We start from the raw sequence: 22,092 nt of genomic DNA, 5'->3' as shown, positions 1-22,092 counted from the left end.
GGGGGGGGGGAATATTCGACCATCCTTTAAGGGCCACGGTTTAAGATCTACTCTGCGGCCTCAGTGTTGGTACCGCAGCAAAACACTCTGGCAAGCCCCTCATCGACGCCTCAACAATTCACAACGCTGAGTGCGCTTGGCTCCAGTCGCCCGGGCGCCCTTTTGCATGGTCGAGTCGAAAACTGATAATGCTCGTCATTGCGGTATATGGAAATGTTACGCTGAATAGTAGGCAACTTGCGTTTTGCAATCCCATAGCTAGCGATATACAGTACACATTGTGCAAGTTCATGCTTGAGCTTGAGCCTGAACGCGGGGTCTGCCACATCTGCCGAACTATTGTCTTGGCGCACGCCGCAAGTCCTAGCGGCTGAGCGTTGCTGAACCGCGCATCTCTTCTGATGACTGGAATATTACTACTCAGTCTCTTTCGCCTACGTTAGACTTCTTCAATCCCCTGTGCCCCAGACAACCACAATTGCTGCACCTTTTTTTTCTGCCTGCGGATGCTCGCCGCAGCACAAGAAGGCACTGTCTAGATTTTGTCCACTCTGATTTAAAGGCCCCAACAACCCCGGTGAAGCTTTCAGCCTGTAGAAGCCGGCTTTCGTGGCCATTCGCATAGAAACCATACTTTCATCATGCTGAAGCACAAGAAGAATCAGCCGACACCGCAGGAAATATATCGGGCGAGGAAACAGCGGGAGGAGGAAGAGAAGGACGCGAATCTGCCTCCGGGCCTCATAAACCATGGGAACACTTGTTTCATGAACTCTACATTGCAGGGGGTAAGTGCTCATGCCCTCTGCAACGCAATTTCGGGCTGAGCATCCTTGTCGGGGTCAGCTTATGGCCACCGAGCTCTTGCACAACCTTGTAAACTTCCGATCTGTACCCGCTTCGCTCAAAAGCACACTCGGCACGTCCATCGTGGCGCAGAGATCGCCTCAGTTAACTAACGGACACGGCCTTGGAGGACAATATGAACATGCGAAGGTGGAGGATATGCCTCTCGGTGATACTTTCATCGATGTGATGCGCAAGGGATGGGATATCCAGGAGAGCCAGCGGCGCGAGAGCATGAGTCCAAAGTGAGTTTTCTCAAGCGGTATTAATCTGTTGATGAACGTAGTGGCATAGAGAGCTTCTGTTTACGATGGGCAAGAAGTACGACCAGTACATGGACTTTCGACAACAAGATGCTCATGAGTTTTTGCGACATATGCTAGACGCGATGCGTATGGAAGAAATGGACGTATGTTATGAATTATATCCGGCAGTCTTTTGGCCTCTAAGTTATGAGTTGAATCATAGATAATCAAGAAGCGTCAACCACCGCCACCAGTGGAGGAATCACGGAAGCGGGGGCGCAAGAAACGTATGCTCCCTCCCGCGCCCATCTCCGGTGATGATGAAAAGCTTGCCTCCTTCGTGGATATGCTATTTGGTGGACGGCTGGCGAGCATCTTGGTGTGCGAGAAATGCCAGAAGGTTTCACTCACATACGAGGATTTTAATGACTTGAGCCTGAGCATCAAGCCGGAAGACTACGTCAAGGACCGAAAACGTGATCGGCTTAAGCAATTTGCGCGAAAGTTGCGAGGACCATTCCGACAGCCGGGACAGGAAGGACGCGACAGGCTTGGACATCGATCATCGTCGGTTCCTGCGGATCCGCTCAGGCGCAGTCTTGAAGTTCCGAGACCAGAAGATGATCCTCCACTGAACGAGGGCCCGCGCAGGCGCAGTATCGATCACGTAGAAGAGGAGGATGCTGAAGTTGAGGAAGGAAGGAATGTCGTGCGGGAACTGCCCAAGGCAAGACCTACCGATGCGATCGCCATAGAAGATGAAGAATTGGGAAGTGGCGAGGACAAGGATGAGAAGCCGGCTGAGCTCTTAAATTACACCAGAGTCAAAGTTGACCACGAAAGCAAGAGCGGTAAGGACAAGGAGAGCAAGGAGAAAGAAGATCCATGGGGTAAACTCGGGCGGCGAATCAGCGTTTCAATGAGAAAGGGTATGAAAGTTCTAGATTCAGGAAGCCCTAGCCGCTCAGTTGAGCGAGGCAGAAATGCTCGTACTAAGAGAGTGGACCCCATAACTTCTTTGAAGAGTGAAAGCGCAGACATGCCCCATTCTTCCCCCGCCAGTACCATACAAGCAGACGACAGCAGTAGACCGGACTTGAACGACGCACTACTGGAAGCTGCTGCACGTCTGCGCTTGGCTTCATCTTCTCCCGCCCCCAATGTTTCATCGCCTCTCAGAACTCCCCCACTTGCAGTAGCCAGTCGGCCCGTACCGTCAAGACGTAGCACGGCTCTGTCAGGTAAGCGGAAGAAGTCGCCGCTCGCACCGAAACCTACTCGTCAAGAGGCCGCGTATCTGAAACAACTTCTGGCCGACGTCCAAAATCCCTCGGCCAACCCACTGTCAATACTTCACCAGGCATTTGTGGCAGGTGGTCATAGTGTTCATATCACGCCCGCCGCGGCTGCCTGGGCAAAGATAGGGCACTTACCTGGGATCGAAGAATGTTTACGGATGTTCACTGCCGTCGAGCTGTTAGACGGCGAGAACATGGTCGGATGCCGTCGATGCTGGAAGATCGCGAATGGCACGTACAAACTACGGCGCCGAGATGATATAGATGCGGAGGACGACGATGCCGCGAGCGAGGGTGAGGAAAGTGAGGGCAGTCCCGCGAAGTGTAGTGCCGACGTCAAAACTATTGTGGCTATACAGGACGTCCCAGCGACCAACTCCAGAGAATCATTTTTCTCGTCACCAGAGCGTTCTGCAAGTAACCCCACATCGCCTACGGGTTCTACGCCAAAGAGTTCGACCTCTCTGTCAGATCATCTATCAGATTCAACGTCCACAACTGCCCCAACAACTACAGGGTCGGGGTCTCAAGCACCGAACAGTCCACCTTTGGACGCTCCGAACAAGCTTGACATGCTTTCACCACTTGTGTCGCCAACACGCCCCACTACGTACAGTGGATTGCCTATCCCACTGATATCTACCACAGGTCCCGAGTCGCCCATCACCTCGCCTGCGCACCGCTCTGAGACTCACGAGGCCTTGAGCAGACCTACAAGCCCGAGTCTCGGTGTCGCATTTCCCGATAATATTCTGCTTGCACCAGGCGGCAAATACCGTGCGAAGACCAAAGTGGATGGCAACACGACAGATGACTCGTACGATTCAGATAGCGATATTTCTGTAAGCACATCAGTGTATTCGGATGCCTCTTCCGTCGCATCCCTAGGAGCGTCGCCCACTGTGTCCCCAAGAGCATCCCTTGAAAACCTATCTACAGGTGTTGCCAGCTCGGATCTCTCGAAGGTCGCCTCGTCTGGTGCATCGTCCTCCAAAGTGTCTCGCGCTAAGCAGGTGGTATTGCGACGCATGTATAAGCGATATTTAATCTCGGATCCCCCGCCTGTACTTGTCGTACATCTGAAACGATTCCAGCAGACATCAAAGATGTACTCTGTGTCTTTTTCGGGCGGTGTAAAGAAGCTTGACGAGTTCATCGCTTTCCCAGAGTTGCTAGACTTAACACCCTTTCTTGCCCCGAGGAAAGAAGACTTTGGTTTAGACAAGGCTAGGAAGAGCAACTTCAAAGCATCTAGCGCACCTTCGAGATGTATGTATCGACTCTACGCAGTAGTGGTACACATCGGCAATATGGTGCGTTTGCTTGACCTCCTGCGGGTATTAATGCTAAGATGATTTTTGCATGAAGTTGGGTGGACATTATGTTGCCTATACCGCGCTGCCACCATCGCATCCAGTATCCAAGCCTTCTGCTTCGAATAGTTCCATTGCTTCCGAGCCTATCGTTTCTCCAAATGCCCTCCCACAAACAAGCATACCGGAACAGGCGCTCAAACCTGCCCGGCAGTGGGCCTACATTAGCGACACAGTAGTACGACTCACCACCATCGAGGAGGTTCTGAAGGCGAAAGCATATATCTGTATGTATGAACGTATTTGAAATGCATTGTAAATGCAGGCCGCGGACAGCAGTGACAGTATCAGTGCATGTGGACTAACTTATAGCTTTCGCGGATATGTTGTCTAGAACTATCTGTAACACACCTGTATACACTCCATGCTGCTAATATACCAAATGTACAAGTAAGATCACTATGTTATTCTGACAAGCTTTAAGACTGCTTTCCGTCTGCATATATATAAAGTGACGATTCTGGACGATATGTCCAAGTGGGCTGAAGTTAACCGTTGATCGATGATCAATGATCTTTAGGAGCGCGGTTAATGCTTTCGGCACTGCCGGCCCAACTTGAACTGAGGAGAAGGAGGAGCCTGAGGAGGCCCATGAATTGGCAAAAACTCCATGGTGTAAGTAAATCACATGACGCTCGACCCGGTACAGAGGCCTACGTACGCTATCAGTAACTACGATCGTACTACGGGTCATGCGCCCTACCTACCCAGTCCGCCGCGAACCCCACTTAGAGAGTAAGGATACCCACGAGGCCCCTGTCCGACACCGGCTGGCGTAGCAGCTGCCACCCACGCCCGCACCACTTGGGAAGCGAACGCGAGGCGCCGAGGAATACCACTATCATTACTATCACTGATATGAGGGTGAAGTCGATTCATAGCGAGTTCACTCATCGCGGTTTTTCGTTTATCTCTAGCGATTTTATTCGGCCACCTATCCCAGGAGCGGCACATGGTATACCACTGAGGGTGTACTACAGACCATCATACTGCTGGCTAATCAACTCGAGTCGCCAAGGGTATCGGTTTACAGTCTACATCCCCCCCTCCAATCATTGGTAAGAATCAAATATGAATATGTCACTGGCTGTTAAATCACATCTATTCGACTTGCGACATGGAGACATTGGACCTTACGACGCAGAGTCTTGATCGAATCTATTATGACTCATCAGCACGCGAAGCGCGCTCGTTTGTCCTCACATATCTCCTAACGTGAAATGTTGAAGCCCACGACCCCAGAGACCTGCAAAGATACAGAAGATTTGAGTTCGGCACTAATATCTCGCATGCCTACCGCCCCACTCGCGACGGTCATGTTTCAGGACTCGCAGAAGCCGGTGATTCGATGGTGACCGTAGCCCGGGACGCAGTGATATGGCAATATCACGTTCAATCAAAGAAACCTCCGTGCTGACCACAGGATTAACCATGTATCGCGCGCGAAGTCGAAATGACGGTGAGTCGATAAATACTTTGAATCAGGCGGTGTCTGATGGTACTCGCTGTCATAGCAAGTTGCGGCACCGAAGTGGCCATTGGCCATTCGACACAGTGTCTCAAATGACTAAGTTTGTGAAGATGGCACCGACAAGTTGTGCGAAGATTAGAAATCGTGTGCGGAAACCGACATTTCCGGACCTCCGTATACTACTCTTGAAGTATCTGTGATACGACTTGGATGATGCTCGGACGACATTTGTTTAACACAAATGGCGTACTTCGGAACATATCTCAATTTACAGGAATTACTTTTTATGTTCGTCGGTATAGGGTCTTTCGGCAGCTGCCAGTGCGACCATGTGGAGGATTGTGGGGATTAGCCGTAATAATACAATCAGAAAGTCCGAAGGTTGGACTGCATAAAAAGCGTTGGTTTCTGGCGGGCTGGCGATCACAAGTCGGCTTCCTCAAGTTGTCGACACTACAATGGCTACCCACCACAAGATCACACTATATGACCTGAAATCCACTACAATCAACACGGCTTGGTCTCCTCATGTCTGGATCAATCGGTTTGTGTTATCCCATTATTGAAGGAAATTACCACTGACATTTCAATTCTTGTTTACACCAGATTCATTCTGAATTATAAGAAGCTGCCGTATACCACTCACTGGGTGCACTACGCTGATCAACAGGATTTTCTTGCTTCGATCAATGCACCGATCACTCGCGCCTCCGAACCTCGACGCACGCTTCCAGTCATTGTTGATGATGTGGCTGATGGAAGACCTCCTGCCCTCATCGCAGACTCATCCCTCATCGCCGACTATCTCGAGACATGTTACCCAGAGCCATCCATTTATTCTGGCGGAAAGGAAGCGCAGGCATCGTATGTCGCGACAATAAAGAAGCTGATCTTACTTGACGTAGCGTCTGTTGTGGCCCCCAACGCAGTAAAGTTGTTTGAGGGCCGGGACTTAGAGTTCTATGTAAGCTCGCGAAAGAGACTCTTCGGTGTGTATCATGCGGTTGGCGCCCCCACCCAGCTAACGAGTATTCACTTTCTTCGGGGCCGGTGCCGCATATATAGGTGTTGAACTCTCCGAAATGTTCCCGCCGGAAAAACAGACCGCCGTATGGGCTCAGCTAGAGGCTTCTTTCAACGACCTCTCGCAATTCATTGACAGTATCGAGCACCGCGATCCGTGGCTTTTCAGCATGCTGGAAGGCCCTTCCTATGCGGATTTTGTTGTCGGCGGTATTTTGGTCTGGTTCAAGCTGGCAGGCCCTGCGGACGGGTGGAGCAGGCTGGAAGGATGGAATGGCGGCCGATGGACACGCTTCATGGCAAACCTCGAGCCATACATGCAAGTGCTCTAGAGACCAGTTATGGCATCAGAAAAGTCTAAGAAGGAAAAGGTTTTGGACCGAGGGCTCAAATTACCGGTTGAACTTCTCGTACATAACTGCATGATCATTCCTCTTATGTATATCTGTGTTTAGTCTACCTAATTGTGTTGTACAAAGCAAATGGCACATGAAGGCGTGAGAAAATGTGAATCCACGTGAAAAATGCTGCGAATATGGAGATGATAGGTAAAGGGTGTACGACAGGTATAGACGATGTCGGCGATAGATGGATGAGGTGAACGGGAACATGTACATCATCACATACCACATGCGGAAAAGACAAGTCAGCGGACGGGACAACAATACAGAAGAAAACAATAGTCATCAATGCGAGGGTATGCAATAGATGCGTTCTGCGATGTCCGAAAACGAATGGATGGCCACTGCCGATACTTACGTGCTGATACAGAAGTATAAGATAGTTGAATGGTGCGATCCGTTTGAGAGTGCTAGAACAGGAGAACGGACCACTTTCACGATCCGTACTGAAACTTGTGCTCGGTTTGATACTCGTCTCCCTCCGCATCTGCCGCCACTGCTCCCTCCAGCGCCGCTCGCTCTTCCTGAGCACGCTGTTCTTGAATGAGCGCCTTCAGCTCTGGCAGCATATCTACCAGCGAAATGGTAGTGCCCTCGTTCCATCGCTCCAAGGCCCACTGTCGTACGAATACACTCGCCTGTGACACCATTTCAACTACATGGAGATAGTCATATGTATAATACCGTACCTTCATGTACTTCTTTGACGCATATTTCTTGTAGAACGACTCGTGGGGGATAGGCTTGAGAACATAGTTGAGCATTAAATTTGCGGTGGGAACGATAGCACTCTCTGGATACGATGAGTAATGTGCGAGGTTAGGCGTCTGTTAAAACTCAAGTAAGAACAAGTTGAAGGCAAGGAATAAAGACGCATACCCAATCTGAATAGCCAAGTATGATACGCGCAAGCCAGATGGCTGCGGCAGCGAGAAGGGAGGGCGGGGCCGCGATGAGACGCCATTCAAGGCATTGGATTTCGAGGAGGTATTTGGCTATCGTTCGTACTTGGACGTTATAATCATCCGCTTTACTGACCCGTCTCAGAAAATGTATCGGGTTAGGGTAGCTGAGGTTCCAGTCAATCGTTTTGAGTACGTAGCGCTCAGCCTGGAGGATATCATTCTCGGTATAGCTCGAATCGGCGCAGTAGAGGAAGTTTGTCGCGCTTGGGGCAACCATTTCCTCAACCTTGGCAGCGATAAACATGCAGGTGACACCAACGAGTTGCAACTTCGCAAGCGAGACAACACGTGCAGACAAGAAGCGGTCAATGATGTTAACGCATAGGAACAGCGTTTCTGGGAGCAACCTAAACCGCGAATGCACTTGGATCAGCCAGTCCGTAAGAATTCCTCGCATTTTCCATGCAAGATCCTTTTGATTCTCCATATACCGCGGATTCGGCATCGTCGTTTGCTAAGAGGGTGACGCATGACGTCATACGACATAACAAAAAGCAAACATGGCAAACGCACCTCGACATCTTTGAGATAGTCAAAGATTTCGACGACATACTCACTGACCATAAGAGGATCATCACCATCTTCGACATCCAAGTCATCCCATTCGTTCCCATTGGGATCTGCCTCAAGCGGTCCCGCTAACGCAACAGCATCCTCTACCTCGGCTGCAGCCTCTTCGTCCGGAATATCGGATGATGTACGCCGCTTTTTGAAAGCGCGATGAGCCTCCTCGTCCTCCTCCTCTTGCCTCGCGGGATATCTCCCAAAAGACCGCCTGGGCGTTCGCAGACGGACCGGAGGTGGCCCCGCTGCTGCAGCCTCCCGCGCAGCTACAAACCGTTTTGGGGAAGGAACAGGAACGATAAGAACCGGATCCACCGCCATCGCGTCAACATCTTCCTGCAGCTCTTCCTCCAAATGGGGCAGCTGATGCTGTTGAGAGGGTTGTGCAGCAGCACTACGCGTCCGGCGAGTTGTTCCTGCAGCTGTTGAGGACGGCTTGGCTGTAGGGCCGCCAACGGTTCGCAGGGGCTGACGTACAGTGGTTGTAGTCGTCGTTGTCGTCGTTGTCTTCTTAAGCACGACCCCCTCAAACTTCTCCTTAAGTTCCTTGACGCGCTCCTTTCCTTTGACAGCGGTGAGACCCGGCCCGACATTGACTGGTTTGGCGAGCTTGTTCTCTGGCGGCTTAGGGACCTCACCCAATGCTTCACGTTTACGCTTGCCCTGCGCCGCAGGATCTGCTCGCGTAGAAGCAGCTGCCGACTTTGCTCTAGTGGCAGCCGTAGACGAAGTCGCCCGAGCGATACCAGTCGGCTTCGCATTTTCAACAGCGTTGGCCGTTGATGGTGGCTTCGCGCGAGTCGCGCGTGAATTTCGCGCTGTAGCATTTTCCTTGTCTCGGAGGACAGTAGTGGTACGGGTTGCCCGCGTTACACGGCGTGTCTGGTACAGCTTAGTGTACCGCGTAGCGTTATAGCATAACAAACTTACCGGTATGTTCGATGACATGCGAGTGCTTAGAAACAGCTCTATACCAGGATATATGATACAGAAAAGAAGGAGTTGGTGCAATGAATGTCTCAATAAGAAGTGAAAGGTCGCCCCGTACACACCTACAGCGCTAACCTCGTTTTGTTCAACTGAAGCCACAAATACTGAAAAACAAACGCGCTCGCGTTCCACGCTAAAGCACGTGACACGTGTAGTCGCGACCGAGCTCAACCGAGGCGCTTGGACCTCTGCCGTGACGGCGGCTCTCAGTCTTTGGCCTTGTCACCGTTCGTGGCCATTGTGCGACATAGATCGCCGGTGGAGTGGAGCATCGTAGATGCGTCTGTGGCCAACTCATTTTATTTCTCAGCACGGTGGTGGCAGCTTTCGGGTTATATGTCGCCAGTTGTCGACCACGGCAGCGCAACGTTTCGGAGCCAAGGCTACTCCAGTATTAGATAACAAAGCGTACTCCAAGACATTACTCCTACCGAAGACCAAGTTTCCGCTAAGGAATGATGTATCCAAACACAAGGAGCTGCGTTTGCGCGCATGTGATGAGCTCTACAAGCAACAGGTCAGCTCAGTATTCTGGCCTGTAATCTCACTTATCGTCCTTTGAAGTAGTGGGAGCACGCTGACGGGCCACTATTCGTTCTGCATGATGGCCCCCCCTATGCAAATGGCAAATTGCACATAGGTATGACGGTTTGTCAATGTGATATTTAGGGACTTAACATCGTATAGGTCATGCACTTAACAAGATTCTGAAGGATATCATCAACCGGTATCACGTCTCTTTAGGCCACCGTGTGCAGTAAGTCCTTTTGCAGTTATCATAGCTGTCTCGTTCACTGATGTCTCGTAGCTACATGCCTGGATGGGATTGTCACGGACTGCCTATTGAGAACAAGGTCCTACAGCAGTTGGGAGTAGGTATTCACTACTTCATACCTCGTGCACAGATTGACTGTTGCTGAAGAAACGTCCGACCGATTTGACGCCTTCTGTTATACGCGAGAAAGCCGAAGCGTTTGCAAGACAGGAAATATGTGTTCAGCAGGACCAATTTCGTCAGTTCGGCATCATGGCTGATTGGCGGCCTGAATCAACCTATCGATCTCTTGGTGAGTGGTTCATCCCTTCAACGATACCAGCTCTGATACTGTGGTAGACCATGACTACGAGACGCGACAATTGCGAATCTTCCAGAGAATGGTCGAGAAAGGTACTGTCAGACGTTTGTTTCGTTCGACGCTAGCACGAACAATTCTCCGTAGGGCTCATTTACAGGCACTATCGCCCCGTCTACTTTTCCCCGTCATCATGCTCGGCGCTTGCTGAAGCGGAGTTAACGTACAACGACAATCACGTCTCTCATTCAGTATACATCGCGTTTAAACTTGAGCTAGACAGCCCGCAGATGAGCCCAATGCTGCGCGCCCTAATCACTCATCGAAGTAGTGTGCGGCTGCTGGTATGGACAACTACCCCATGGACTCTGACTGCCAACATGGTAACGAAGGGACGTTGTGATATTCTTTATTATTGCTGATCTCTACGCAGGCTATTGCCGTCAATCCCGAGATGATATATAAAGCTGTGGCTTCCAGTGATGACCCGACTGCTCCTCTGGACATATTTGCGGTCGAACGCGAGTGCTCCCTCATAGAGCACCCGGAGGTGTTGGGTTCCCATGTGCCCGTTGCGGAGATTCGAGGTATGGTCTATGCGCTTGACCCACATAATCTACTAAGGTATTCATGGGATCAGGCTCTGAATTGGTCGGTGGTACATATCAACCTTTGTTTTCGTCTCTTAAGGATAGTCCTGCACCGTCATCACTGCCCATCATACCTTCTTCACATGTCACACCCGACTCTGGTACTGGTCTTGTGCACTGTGCGCCAGCCCACGGTGCGGAAGACTATCTTGTCTTCCGTGCGCTTGACATGCTATCACCGTCTTCCTCCACCGGAAGTTTGCTTTGCCACGTAGATCATCTGGGACAATTCACCGATGATGTAGCTGATGTCGTCGGTGTTGAAGCTGCAACCTCGCTAATCGGTAAAGAAGTACTAAGTGAAGGCAGCAAAGCCATCGTCGAGCTTATAGATGCGACTGGCGCTCTGCGCAAGATTCACAGGATACGACATCGATATCCGTATGACTGGCGGACAGACAAGCCTGTCATTACTATGTGCGCATGCTCGTCAGTTTTCCAATACGTCCGTGCTAATGGCCATACATCATATTTCAGTGCAACATCACAGTGGTTTGCAAACATTGACCAGATCAAGGGTAATGCAGTCTTGTCCCTGCAGGATGTTCAATTTGTCCCACCTCAGTGTAAGCTCCTCTCCATCCACCTTGTGTTTGCTCACTTACGTAAGTGAAGCACGCAACAGGCTTGAATCGTATGTCCAGAGTCGTTCCGAATGGTGCATCTCTAGGCAGCGTGTTTGGGGAGTGCCCATTCCTGCTCTGCATCACATTCCCTCAGGGCGTGCGGTACTGGATTCGGATAGCTTGACGCATATCCTAGGTGTATTACAGGAAAAAGGCACTCAGTATTGGTGGAGTGGGCCCGTCGAAGAGTTCATACCCCCTGCAATGCAGAATGGCATGGATGTCAAGCAACTTACAGAGACGTGGCGCAAGAGTACGGATACGATGGACGTCTGGTTTGATAGTGGCACGTCGTGGTCAATGCTGGATAGTCTGTATCCACTGGATGGCACCACTGGCAGCAACGGACGCCAGTTCGGCTCCGACGTGTCTTTGGAAGGGACAGACCAACATCGTGGGTGGTTCCAGAGCCAGCTACTTACGGCAATTGGGACTGCTGATGCTACTGGTCGCGAGACCATGGCACCATACGGCACTCTTATCACCCACGGCATGGTGCTCGACGAGTCTGGACGAAAGATGAGTAAATCCCTCGGGAATGTAGTGGATCCCATGACGATCATTCATGGAGGCAAGGTGTGTATCTCTCACAATGTACTCGGAGTACATTGGCACTAACGATATCCGCATTCCAGGACCTCAAGAAAGAGCCCGCTTACGGCACCGAAGTTCTCCGGCTCTGGGTTGCTACCGTTGAATTCACGAAAGACATGCATATTGGTCCAACACTTCTCGCCCAGTGCGCCGAGACGCTCAGGAAGATTCGAAATTCTGCTCGCTTCATCTTAGGTGTACTCGAAGACCAGCCGTTGGCCGATCGAATTGAACGCAAGAGCCTTGGACTGGCACGTATTGAATTGAACAAAAAGAAACAGAGCTGATGGTTCTCTGAATAGGCTGAACGCTATGTAATGCATGAGCTATACAAGCTCGACCAGGTGGCATTGCAGAGTTACGCGGCATACGATTTTCCAAAAGGTTGTCCACGTCTGTTTATGCCCAAGGCTCTAGTGATATGCTGAGATGGATTTTAGTGGTGAATGCTCTGTCTAACTTCGCGAACATCACACTCTCCGCATTATACCTCGATATTCAAAAGGACTGTCTCTACGCGAACGCTAGGAGTGACCTTGAAAGACGCGCTACTCTCACTGTCTTAGAGCAAGTGAGTCTTGCTATTATGGAATGTTGAAACATTCAGTTTATGGTCCTGCAGGCTCTCATTACTATGACCTCGGTCATGACGCCAATATTGCCCTACCTTTCTATGGAGATTCATGATGCGTTACGTGCTAGTCCTCTTAGTCACAAATGGAAACCTCTGGTACGTGCTTGTATATTTGTATTCTTGTGTGTCTACGGGGCTTTACGTCGCTGTACAGAGCTCGGAATGGGAAGATGACAATGCCGAACGCGACATGAATGAGCTGCTTCGCATCCGCAACAAAGTACTGTCTACCTTGGAGAAAGCCCGTCGAGACAAGTATGACTTTTCTCTCTTTATAGTGTTATCCTGACGTGCTCACAACGCCTTGAATCACCAGAAATCTGAAGAGTTCCTTGGAGGCTGACGCAGTACTAACATTGCCACCTGGATCCAGTCATGCTCTCGACGTATTACGACGTGAAGGTGGGTACAATATATTCAGCAGAAGATCCGCGTGCCGCTGACTCTCGCATGACAGAGCCTTTCCTGAAGACCCTATTCATTGTATCTGGTGTTAAAGTGTCGGATGGTACATCGATCCTCGCCCCAGCGCCAAGTTGGCAATACCAAGAAGTATTACCTGTAGATGGTACGGGTCCTAGCACTGTACAGCCTTCTTTTCTGATTCTTTTTCTTTAATCACAGGGCTGATACATCCAATCCATATCCTTATTCAGCCTGCAGCTGGAGGTAAATGTCCTCGTTGCTGGACATACACCCGGCCCGAGGAAGACGCATTATGCCATAGATGTTCTGAAGTCTTGTCAGAGCAGTGACAGAGTTGCTCATTTTTACTGTAGTACAGTTACGCAATTAATTGAAAGTAGAGTAGAATAGTTATTTAATTGATCTCACTGCTCGAAGTGACGCGACAAACGCGCTAATAAGACGCGCTTCGCGTAAATTGCCTACAGTAGGCGCTCATCTACCACGTAGAGGCTATAGCAGCTGTGCTTCGTTTTGCTTACGCTCTGCCTGTGTTCCGAATCCCGGATTCTTGCAAATATTTCTGGGCTGCATGCTGGGGCTCTACCATGCTGGAAGAAGATTAGCTCTATGTGCACCACGCCTTTCAACGCGAGCAGGGCTTCGCCATCTGATAACGTCCAGATGCGTCGAGTCAGTATCAAAAAGCGCTCAGCTCTGTACAGAACGCTACTGCTGCTTAAGAACTCTTACTACCACCACCATGTCTGTGGAAAGTATCGCGCAGTCTCTGACAGGCCTATCGATTCAGCCGCAAGCTATTGTGTCACACAGTACCACTAATTCGCCTGCGTCATGGCGCGAAGCGTTGGAAGGAGCGTCTTCTGCTCCAAAATCTTTCGAGCTTTTGAAAACTCTCGTCTATAAGCCGAAGACTGCGAAGACTGCAACTCCTGTGCCTTTGGTCATCATTGCTCGCGAGGGGACGGAAGTAATCTCTGGTGCGGTAGGCAAGAAACTCGGGTTGAAGGAGCTTCGTCTGGGTTCGGAGGACTTGTTAACTGAGTTCTTCTCTCTTGACAAAAACTCCCGTAAGCAAGCTTTTCTCCGTTTGCCTCATATCTTATATCATGCCTAGTCTCTCCTTTGGCATTAAACGAGCAGACATATCCCAAAGTCGTGACTGCGATCGACTCCTCGATCATCTCATCAACGGCGCTTTTCGCTGTCCGTGCGCTCTCATCAAGTGCAACCATTTTCTTGTCTGGAAAGGATATCTATGCATATCTGAAACTACTGGAGACTCAGGAGGCTCTTTTGCAAGAAGTTGACTTCGAAGCTTTGAAGGTCGGAGCAGACACGCTTACAGTACAGCCAAAAGCTGCACCGGTCAAGGAGAAAAAAGAAGATGCAAAGATAGAGGGTGCCATTCAGATTGCCATTGGTATCAAGAAAGAAGTCGATTTTGCAGGATGGTATACAAATGTGAACAACAGTTTTCTCATTTTTCCCTGCTTAAGATTAACTTGCGCTTCCTTGCAGGTGCTCATAAAGGCTGAAATGATGGACTATTATAATGTTAGTGGATGTTATATCTTGCGTCCGTGGTCATACAGTATCTGGGAAGTCATTCAAGGTATGCTTTGGGTCATCTTTCTCTACTTGCGCAATATAACGCGTTCGTAGATTGGTTCAATGCTCGTATCCGCGAGATGGAAGTGCAGAACGCGTATTTTCCCATGTTCGTATCATCAAAGGTATTGGAACGGGAAAAGGATCATATTGAAGGCTTTTCTCCAGAAGTGGCTTGGGTGACTCGAGCGTGCGTTCTAGACATTCTCCTATGAACATAATATCTCATTCGTATTTCGTAAGTGGGAACTCTGACCTTGAGGAGCCTATCGCAGTTCGTCCAACATCCGAGACAGTCATGTATCCGTGTAAGCAATTTACAAGTAGATCACTTTGTAGGTTCTGATATGATTGTATAGACTACGCCAAGTGGATCAAAAGTCACCGAGACCTTCCACTGAAGCTAAACCAATGGAACAATGTCGTTCGATGGGAATTCAAGAATCCTCGTGAGTGATCATACCGGCTTCTGCGTGTTGAAATTTTGAATGTCAACATCAGAACCGTTCTTGCGAACACGCGAGTTCCTTTGGCAAGAGGGCCACACTGCATTTCTCACGAAAGCAGAAGCAGATACTGAAGTCCGCGAGATATTGGAGCTATACCGACAGGTCTATGAAGACTTGCTCGCAGTGCCTGTCATTCCTGGCATAAAGTCGGAGAAAGAGAAATTCGCAGGTGGACTGTATACCACGACTATTGAGGGATTTGTGCCCACGACCGGACGCGGAATACAGGCCGGCACGTCTCATTGTCTCGGACAAAACTTCTCGAGACCGGAGATGTTTAACATCTTCGTCGAGGATCCCAATGATCCAACTGGACAAGGCAAGGTATATGTCTGGCAGAATTCGTGGGGGTTGTCGACGCGTACGATTGGTGTGATGGTGATGATTCATGGAGACAACCAAGGCTTAGTTCTTCCCCCGCGGGTAGCTTCCATCCAGGTCATCATTGTGCCATGTGGTATCACAGCGAAGACGAGTGACGAGTCAAGGAAAGCCATCAATGATAAATGTGAAGAGCTCTCCAAGTCCCTGAAATCGGTGGGAGTGAAGGCTAAGGCTGACCTTCGTGAGGGATACACTCCCGGCTTCAAGTTCAACGATTGGGAACAAAAAGTATGTTCTGGTTGCTACGTTCACTTCACAGCTCTGAACAAATTATGCAAAGGGTGTGCCGCTCCGTCTAGAGATCGGGCCAGCCGACCTTGCAAAGCAGCAGACGCTTAGCGTCCGCCGTGATACGGGCACGAAGGCTCCATTGCCCCTCGCAGATCTCATGGCATCGGTCCCTAAGCTTCTTGATACTATTCAGGCGGATATGTTCAAGCGAGCGCAAGACACATACTTCTCTCGCCTCCGAGAGGTCACGCGCTGGGAAGACGTTGTTCCTACCCTGGAAGACAAGTGCGTTGCTGTCATGCCATGGTGCGAGGAGGAAGCATGCGAAGATGATATCAAAGAGCGCAGTGCGCGAGCGTGCGTATAGTATATAATCTGTCACGCCAGATATCTGACCATCTGTGCAGCGCCGAGCCCCAAGACGAGCGCGCTCCGTCGGCAGGAGCAAAATCACTGTGCATACCTTTCGACCAATCAAAATGGCCACCTATTGAGCCTGGAAAAACCAAATGTACTGCATGTGGCAAGGATGCAAAAAGGTGGACCATGTTTGGCCGGTCGTATTAATCTAGGTATGAGATGTGCAGTGATTTTACAAATAGATTCTAGCGTCTGTAAACACAATATTCGTATGCGTAGCATTTCAATCAAAGTGTAGCCTGGTCGAACTTCGAAATGAGTATATGTGCCAGAGACCAGAAACCGGAGAGCAGAGAGCGGAGACCATACTACCCTGGTCAATACAAGGTCAATATGCTGTAGAATATCTAGTAATCCGTGACCCGAAGTTGAGATCTAAGAAAAAAACCGTTGAAATCTATAAAATCAATGGCCTCCCTGGCGGGGAGTCGAACCCCGCTTTCGCGCGTCCCAATGACAGGCGCGTGTACTAACCGATATACTACCAGGGACATGTAAATGGTCAGATATGGTAATATATGGAGCTTGGAATACAACCCTAAACACTTATCTGGAGCTGGAGTATACACTATCTACTCCGGACTTCGACTCAACTCCTACACATTTCATTCAGCCTATTACTAGCTTGAGGAGAAGCATGCGCAGCGCCTCGGATTCTGAAAACGATTCCGATTATGTTCCTCCGCATCATCCAGGTGTGTTTCCTGTACGCTTATATGTTCGACACTGAGACTATTTATCTAGACGACCGACATTCTTCTGGCGATGACGAGCCTAGTGCGAAGCGTATACGGACGACCTCCCCTTCTCGTGCCGAGATAGACCCAGAAACTGCAGAAAAGTGAGGCTTCTTAAACTTAATTCCGCTGGGGTGCTCATTTGTCCCTACACCAGGATGCGCGATGCCCTATGGGTCGAGTTTCAAGCGTCCGTGACTTCGCCCCAACCGAAACAAGAGTTGTCGTCACGGAGGATGGTCAAAATCAAGAAGACTTTCCGATTTGCTGGGGAGAATGTTGTGTAAGTCTTCGTTCCTGTGCTGAGTCTGCGCGATATTCCACAATTTCATGTGTCCGAGTGAACGCTCACAGCGAGGTCCGAGAGGTGCCTGAGGATTCAGACGATGCGAAGAAATGGCCTCTGTGGCAATCTCCAGAAGCAACCACGATGGGTGCTGTCCCCGTTACTATTGCCACTGAGACATCTGCAGAGTCAATACTAGAGTCGACCGGGGATCCAGCTGCAACAACAAGCGCTACATTAGCGTCAATCAGCAAGACATCTAAGCCAGCAACGAAGCGTCCGGGACCACGCAGGCCGAAGACCGCGTTGGCCCCTCTTCCGAACGCCCCCAAGGCAAAGAAACTGTCGACGCTGGATAAGTCGGCCATGGATTGGCGGGCGCATGTCCAGACAGAGGAGCAATCAGGGGTCAAGGATGAGCTTGCGGCGAACCGCCGTGGTGGGGGATATCTGGAGAAGGTCGAATTCCTACAAAGGGTCGACGAACGGAAGGCAGATGTGTTGGACGCCGGCAAAACGAAGCGAAGGAGAGGATGAGACCGGATAGCTCATTTATGTACTGCAGTATTTCATTACTTCGTATTTGAGAAATATATCGTACGCTCTTACCTCACCGCACGAACTGAGTACTGAGTACTTCCGGGTTCAATTGTGAGTGAAAGAACAGCGTATGAAGAATGCAACTGATTCGAAGCGAACAGTTCGTGGATGCCATGCATATATTTCACAAATTGGCCAGTGTACGATGAGCAAAATACAATAGGAGACATCAACAATAAGAGATACAGCACAAGAATGGAGCTTAGGGTTTTAAGTTCGGTACACTAAATGTCGATTTTGACTCATTTAAGATGATTGCAGCTTGCAGACGTGCTTATGGTCACCCCAGTGCGATTTCTGACATCCTCCATCACAATATCTGTGCAGATTGATTGTCGAAATGAAAGTTTAGTTTTTTAATACTCAATATGAATGATAAAATCAATACTGACCTAGTTTTGCCACATCCACCACATTTCCTCAACGCCGCACTGGGGTTCCCGCAATACGTGCACCGATAAAGCGAGACCGAGTTCGGACTGACCAATGAGTTGGTACACTTCATGGGGCCGGAGCCGTGTTGCTCATCGTCAATACGAAGATCTTCCAACCATGCAGTGAGATCATCCTCTGCTTTGCTAAGAGATGGTTTGTCATGCGTCTTCGGTGACCCGAGGCTGTCGAAACGGGCGAGAACATCACTCCAGCCCTGGACGGCAGAACCATAAGACTCCACAATCAATTGGCGTGCGAGACGTATCTGCGTCTTTCTAGGCAGATACCCAAGAACAGTGGAGAACTGGTCCGCAACCTTGAGTTTCTCGATCACGTCCTACGTAGCGTCCTGCTCAGCATACAAAGCTTTGCAATATGAAGTACCCAAGGCACTAACATCGAATTCTCTCAAGTCGGGGCTTAAGTCTGAGCCTCGGACAGCAATAGTGCAGATGATGTACCAATTCAGGATGGTTTGCATATTTCGATTGTCTGGTGGCGCCTCGGAGATGAACGTCTTCGCGTCTTCGCACGAGGACATCAAAAATGCAAGACCCTCCGCATAGTCCTTCTGGCCTGCCACTGCTTCTTGTAATGTACTTACGCCCATGTTTCCTGCGTGCTCAACTGCGCGCCACAGCATGTAGTGACGCACAAAAGGCGTGATCTGAGTGCACTTCAGCCCCTTCTTGGTTGCCTTCAGACTCTGAGTGCTGTCAGCACTTAAGCCTGAAACATAGAAAGAGTATGCTAGTTTAGGGTTGCGTTCCATGGCTCTCCTTGCAGCTGCAATCGCGTCCGAAGTGCGCTGCTTAATGAGCGAGTGTTTGATTTCCACAATGTCTGCCGCATCGAGGTCTGCGGGAGATCCTTTTTCACGAAGCGCACGTACACAGAATGGCATCGCGTCCGTCCACATGGTGAATGGTCACCCGACGTCGATGGTCTCGGGTAACCCCGTACGTTCGTTGAGTGCTTGAAACATACCCTCTGCGATGGAGAACTCGGTGCACAGAATGAAATCTGCGAGCGATTTGCCAAGTGCGTAAAGATCTTTGCCCTGCGCGCACTTCATCATTGCTTTCTGATATGCTCCCGCGGTTTTCAAAATCAGTGTTAAATCACACCTCTGCAGACCATAATCCACCATGATGTCCTGGAGGTTTTCCGGAAAGCCGCGCTGCACTGCGGCCATGATCCTCTGCGGGTCGTAAAGCCGTCTGTCTTCCTCGGAGTCATGGATAATCAGGCGAAATAGACCGCCCAGAGCACTGCATCTAGTTGTCACATCATTGCTTCGGAGGCATGCGACAAGGAAGGAGACTACGGATGGGACCGCATTGTATTCTTTGTGGCAGTGAAGCGTCGAGCTGGTTACGAGCGTCATTGCGTGGGTTAACATGAGGTGTGACACGAATGGCTTGCGCAGGTTATTCATAGTGGCCTCCAGGACAGATCGCATGTCAAGCAGTGCGACGAGCTTGCGGTCTGCGGGATGTTGCTGTCCAACAGTCGCGCTAATGGCGTGCGCCATCGTGACCGTTGCGAGTTCGATGACCTTGGGATTGTCCGGGTGCTCGCTCAGCAAGCGCAAAAGAGTGGGCGTAATTTTCGCAATTTCTCGCCGTGCATTTACCCCCCCGTGGTGTGTCACGGCAGTCAATGCCTGAAGTCCGACATACCACGCCTCCGGCATATCGAAAACTGGGATCATCTTTGCCACCAATCCTGACCTTTGGATGAGCCAACGTTTTACGTGTTGAGACATATTACGAACCTCTCTTGAACAGCTTATCGCGTAAAAGAGCATCCGCGAACATTTTCGCCCATATATTAACTATACCACCCACCACCGTCTCATTGTCAATATTAGTCGTGTAAGCATCGTCAAGTTTCCTGTAAATATTATCAAAGTGATTGTGCACTTTCTTAAGCCTGCCCCGTGTGGTGAGGTCTGAAAGGCTGCGTTATAAACATCTCGAGAGCGATCCCGCAAGAGGGCATTACCTGGCAGTTGGAAATATTCACAAAGCAGCCGAACGACCTCGTCCCACCTGGCACCGTCGACGTCCCTCGCTATCGTGTCTGGAAGAAGATGAGCTGCAATAGGCCCTGGTGCAGACTGCTTCCTGGAGGGCCTCTTTCTGTTCGGCATGGTCGCTCGGTACTAGTCGCTACATGATGTTTGAACTGGGGCCTGGTCCGGGGAAAGACGAGAGAGATGAAGGGGAGATGCCGAATTTGAAGTTGAAGGCGATCACAGTGCCAAACATGGCTAGCGCGAATGTTACGTGGACTGAGCAACTCCCGAGCGATCAACTACTCTCCCCCCCTCTCCACCTTTCATGAGAACTTGAATGGCTACGTATTCGCGGCCCGTAAAAAGGTCTGCCCATTGGCTGACTTGAACAACCGACCTCACCATGACCAAGCATAGCTACCCACTCGAGGAACAAGGGGCAGCCACACCCGAGGTACGAGTGGCGCGCTCTACCACTGAGCTAAACGGGCTACTGTGAGAAATATTTCAGTCATTTTGATAATCGATGTATCGCTGTCGAGCGAACCATGTGCACTGTTTTTGACCACTACAAATACTTGATCCCATGTCCCTCCGCACTGTCGCGGACTCACGGCGCAACACTTACAGTCTCTGCTAATCAAGCCTTCCAGCCCGCTCCCATACTGGACAGCATGGCAGTTCTCGCGTCTAGCACTTCGGTTACAGAGGCTGCTCAAGGTACTATGGCCGCCCAAGTTAACGGCACCATAGCAAATTATGAGATTGTGAGGAGTATACATGGAGGAGGGAATGCTAGATTATAGGGTTTGTCACCCACTCTTCACCAACGAATATAAGAGTGCTGTCAGATGTCGTCATAAAAGAGAAAGAGAAGCATCAGCTAGAACGGATAATATCGCCTGTCTATACACGTTTGATCTCCCAGATCAGATGGAAGCAGCCCTTCTACACTTGCGCGGAGGAGTTTGCGGCAGCGCAGCTCACGAGGGCATTTCCGGGTCAGCAGACCTCCGGATGTTGGCAAGAAGTATAATGCAACATTTAGAGGCATGTTGGTCCTACCCAGCGGTCTCGACTCTTCGCGTGGTCTGCAAGTAGGCAACATCTGAATCAATGTAAAAGCCTCGTATAGTAGCAGGGCACCCACTCTTCGTTCTCCCCCTTGTTTTCTTCTTACCTTTGTCAGCTTGAGGAGGAGTTCCGCCTAGTGTCTTCAGGGACACGACGTGACGCGGATGCCGCATACCTTCTCGCTGTACAAAGAGTATGCGTTCCCCTTCCGCTAAGCGTGTTACCCGTCCCACAGAGCGTGGTCCTCCTTGGGCCGCTCCAGGTACAATCGCTCAACAAGCTTGCGCTTGTTCTGTATTGTTTCCAACTCCCCATTTAAGCTGCTTGTTCATGTTGATAAGCAACTCTATTTCGGCCAGCTGGTCCTTGAAGTCAACCTCGGAATTCGCCATGGTTGCCAGCTTGCGGAGGATTACACGGACCACTTTTGCGACTTGCCCCTACGATTAGTTTGCTAAGGAAAGCATTTGCTATGTTGAGCGGTTATGAGATCAGGGAAACGCATACTCACTTGCCAAATGCCTCACGATTGCGATTGCCCTGCACAACTGACCGATGCGCTCAACCGTCAATGACCCTTTCCTTTCTTTTGGGTCACGAGACAAT

General features: G+C 50.2%; 8 protein-coding genes across 8 annotated transcripts; 5 read left to right on the top strand and 3 right to left on the bottom strand.

Moving 5' to 3' along the window:
• Nucleotides 1-641: 641 nt before the first annotated feature.
• FIBRA_02767 (uncharacterized protein) lies at nucleotides 642-4,009 on the top strand (the record flags this gene model as incomplete). Its single annotated transcript, XM_012324620.1, has 5 exons — nucleotides 642-788; nucleotides 847-1,091; nucleotides 1,141-1,255; nucleotides 1,315-3,702; nucleotides 3,758-4,009. The coding sequence occupies 5 exons, from the start codon at nucleotides 642-644 to the stop codon at nucleotides 4,007-4,009; spliced, it is 3,147 nt and encodes a 1,048-aa protein (XP_012180010.1).
• Nucleotides 4,010-5,691: 1,682 nt separating this feature from the next.
• On the top strand, nucleotides 5,692-6,588 carry FIBRA_02766 (uncharacterized protein; the record flags this gene model as incomplete). The annotated part of the gene is made up of 3 exons (XM_012324619.1): nucleotides 5,692-5,777; nucleotides 5,840-6,222; nucleotides 6,299-6,588. 3 exons carry the CDS (start codon nucleotides 5,692-5,694, stop codon nucleotides 6,586-6,588), a joined length of 759 nt encoding a protein of 252 aa, XP_012180009.1.
• A 503-nt stretch (nucleotides 6,589-7,091) lies between these two features.
• FIBRA_02765 (uncharacterized protein) lies at nucleotides 7,092-9,134 on the bottom strand (the record flags this gene model as incomplete). Its single annotated transcript, XM_012324618.1, has 5 exons — nucleotides 7,092-7,295; nucleotides 7,347-7,484; nucleotides 7,537-8,076; nucleotides 8,136-9,068; nucleotides 9,117-9,134. 5 exons carry the CDS (start codon nucleotides 9,132-9,134, stop codon nucleotides 7,092-7,094), a joined length of 1,833 nt encoding a protein of 610 aa, XP_012180008.1.
• An 839-nt stretch (nucleotides 9,135-9,973) lies between these two features.
• Nucleotides 9,974-13,784, top strand: FIBRA_02764 (uncharacterized protein; the record flags this gene model as incomplete). Its single annotated transcript, XM_012324617.1, has 16 exons — nucleotides 9,974-10,048; nucleotides 10,099-10,243; nucleotides 10,291-10,344; nucleotides 10,397-10,632; nucleotides 10,683-10,836; nucleotides 10,890-11,316; nucleotides 11,377-11,465; nucleotides 11,515-12,101; nucleotides 12,161-12,374; nucleotides 12,560-12,690; nucleotides 12,742-12,849; nucleotides 12,908-13,008; nucleotides 13,070-13,155; nucleotides 13,211-13,321; nucleotides 13,378-13,422; nucleotides 13,669-13,784. The coding sequence occupies 16 exons, from the start codon at nucleotides 9,974-9,976 to the stop codon at nucleotides 13,782-13,784; spliced, it is 2,679 nt and encodes an 892-aa protein (XP_012180007.1).
• A 137-nt stretch (nucleotides 13,785-13,921) lies between these two features.
• FIBRA_02763 (uncharacterized protein) lies at nucleotides 13,922-16,481 on the top strand (the record flags this gene model as incomplete). Its single annotated transcript, XM_012324616.1, has 9 exons — nucleotides 13,922-14,249; nucleotides 14,297-14,643; nucleotides 14,701-14,794; nucleotides 14,845-14,980; nucleotides 15,034-15,098; nucleotides 15,150-15,239; nucleotides 15,292-15,911; nucleotides 15,964-16,271; nucleotides 16,322-16,481. 9 exons carry the CDS (start codon nucleotides 13,922-13,924, stop codon nucleotides 16,479-16,481), a joined length of 2,148 nt encoding a protein of 715 aa, XP_012180006.1.
• A 361-nt stretch (nucleotides 16,482-16,842) lies between these two features.
• FIBRA_02762 (uncharacterized protein) lies at nucleotides 16,843-17,894 on the top strand (the record flags this gene model as incomplete). Its single annotated transcript, XM_012324615.1, has 4 exons — nucleotides 16,843-17,029; nucleotides 17,079-17,175; nucleotides 17,229-17,354; nucleotides 17,426-17,894. 4 exons carry the CDS (start codon nucleotides 16,843-16,845, stop codon nucleotides 17,892-17,894), a joined length of 879 nt encoding a protein of 292 aa, XP_012180005.1.
• A 455-nt stretch (nucleotides 17,895-18,349) lies between these two features.
• FIBRA_02761 (uncharacterized protein) lies at nucleotides 18,350-19,296 on the bottom strand (the record flags this gene model as incomplete). Its single annotated transcript, XM_012324614.1, has 3 exons — nucleotides 18,350-18,388; nucleotides 18,442-18,729; nucleotides 18,790-19,296. 3 exons carry the CDS (start codon nucleotides 19,294-19,296, stop codon nucleotides 18,350-18,352), a joined length of 834 nt encoding a protein of 277 aa, XP_012180004.1.
• Nucleotides 19,297-19,320: 24 nt separating this feature from the next.
• FIBRA_02760 (uncharacterized protein) lies at nucleotides 19,321-20,547 on the bottom strand (the record flags this gene model as incomplete). The annotated part of the gene is made up of 3 exons (XM_012324613.1): nucleotides 19,321-20,120; nucleotides 20,170-20,346; nucleotides 20,400-20,547. 3 exons carry the CDS (start codon nucleotides 20,545-20,547, stop codon nucleotides 19,321-19,323), a joined length of 1,125 nt encoding a protein of 374 aa, XP_012180003.1.
• Nucleotides 20,548-22,092: the final 1,545 nt, after the last annotated feature.

This window comes from Fibroporia radiculosa, assembly GCF_000313525.1.
Source record: "Fibroporia radiculosa TFFH 294 genomic supercontigs, scaffold1421, whole genome shotgun sequence".
Lineage (NCBI taxonomy): Eukaryota > Fungi > Basidiomycota > Agaricomycetes > Polyporales > Fibroporiaceae > Fibroporia > Fibroporia radiculosa.
Note: the sequence above shows the minus strand (reverse complement) of the source record. Positions and strands in the feature narration are given on the sequence as shown.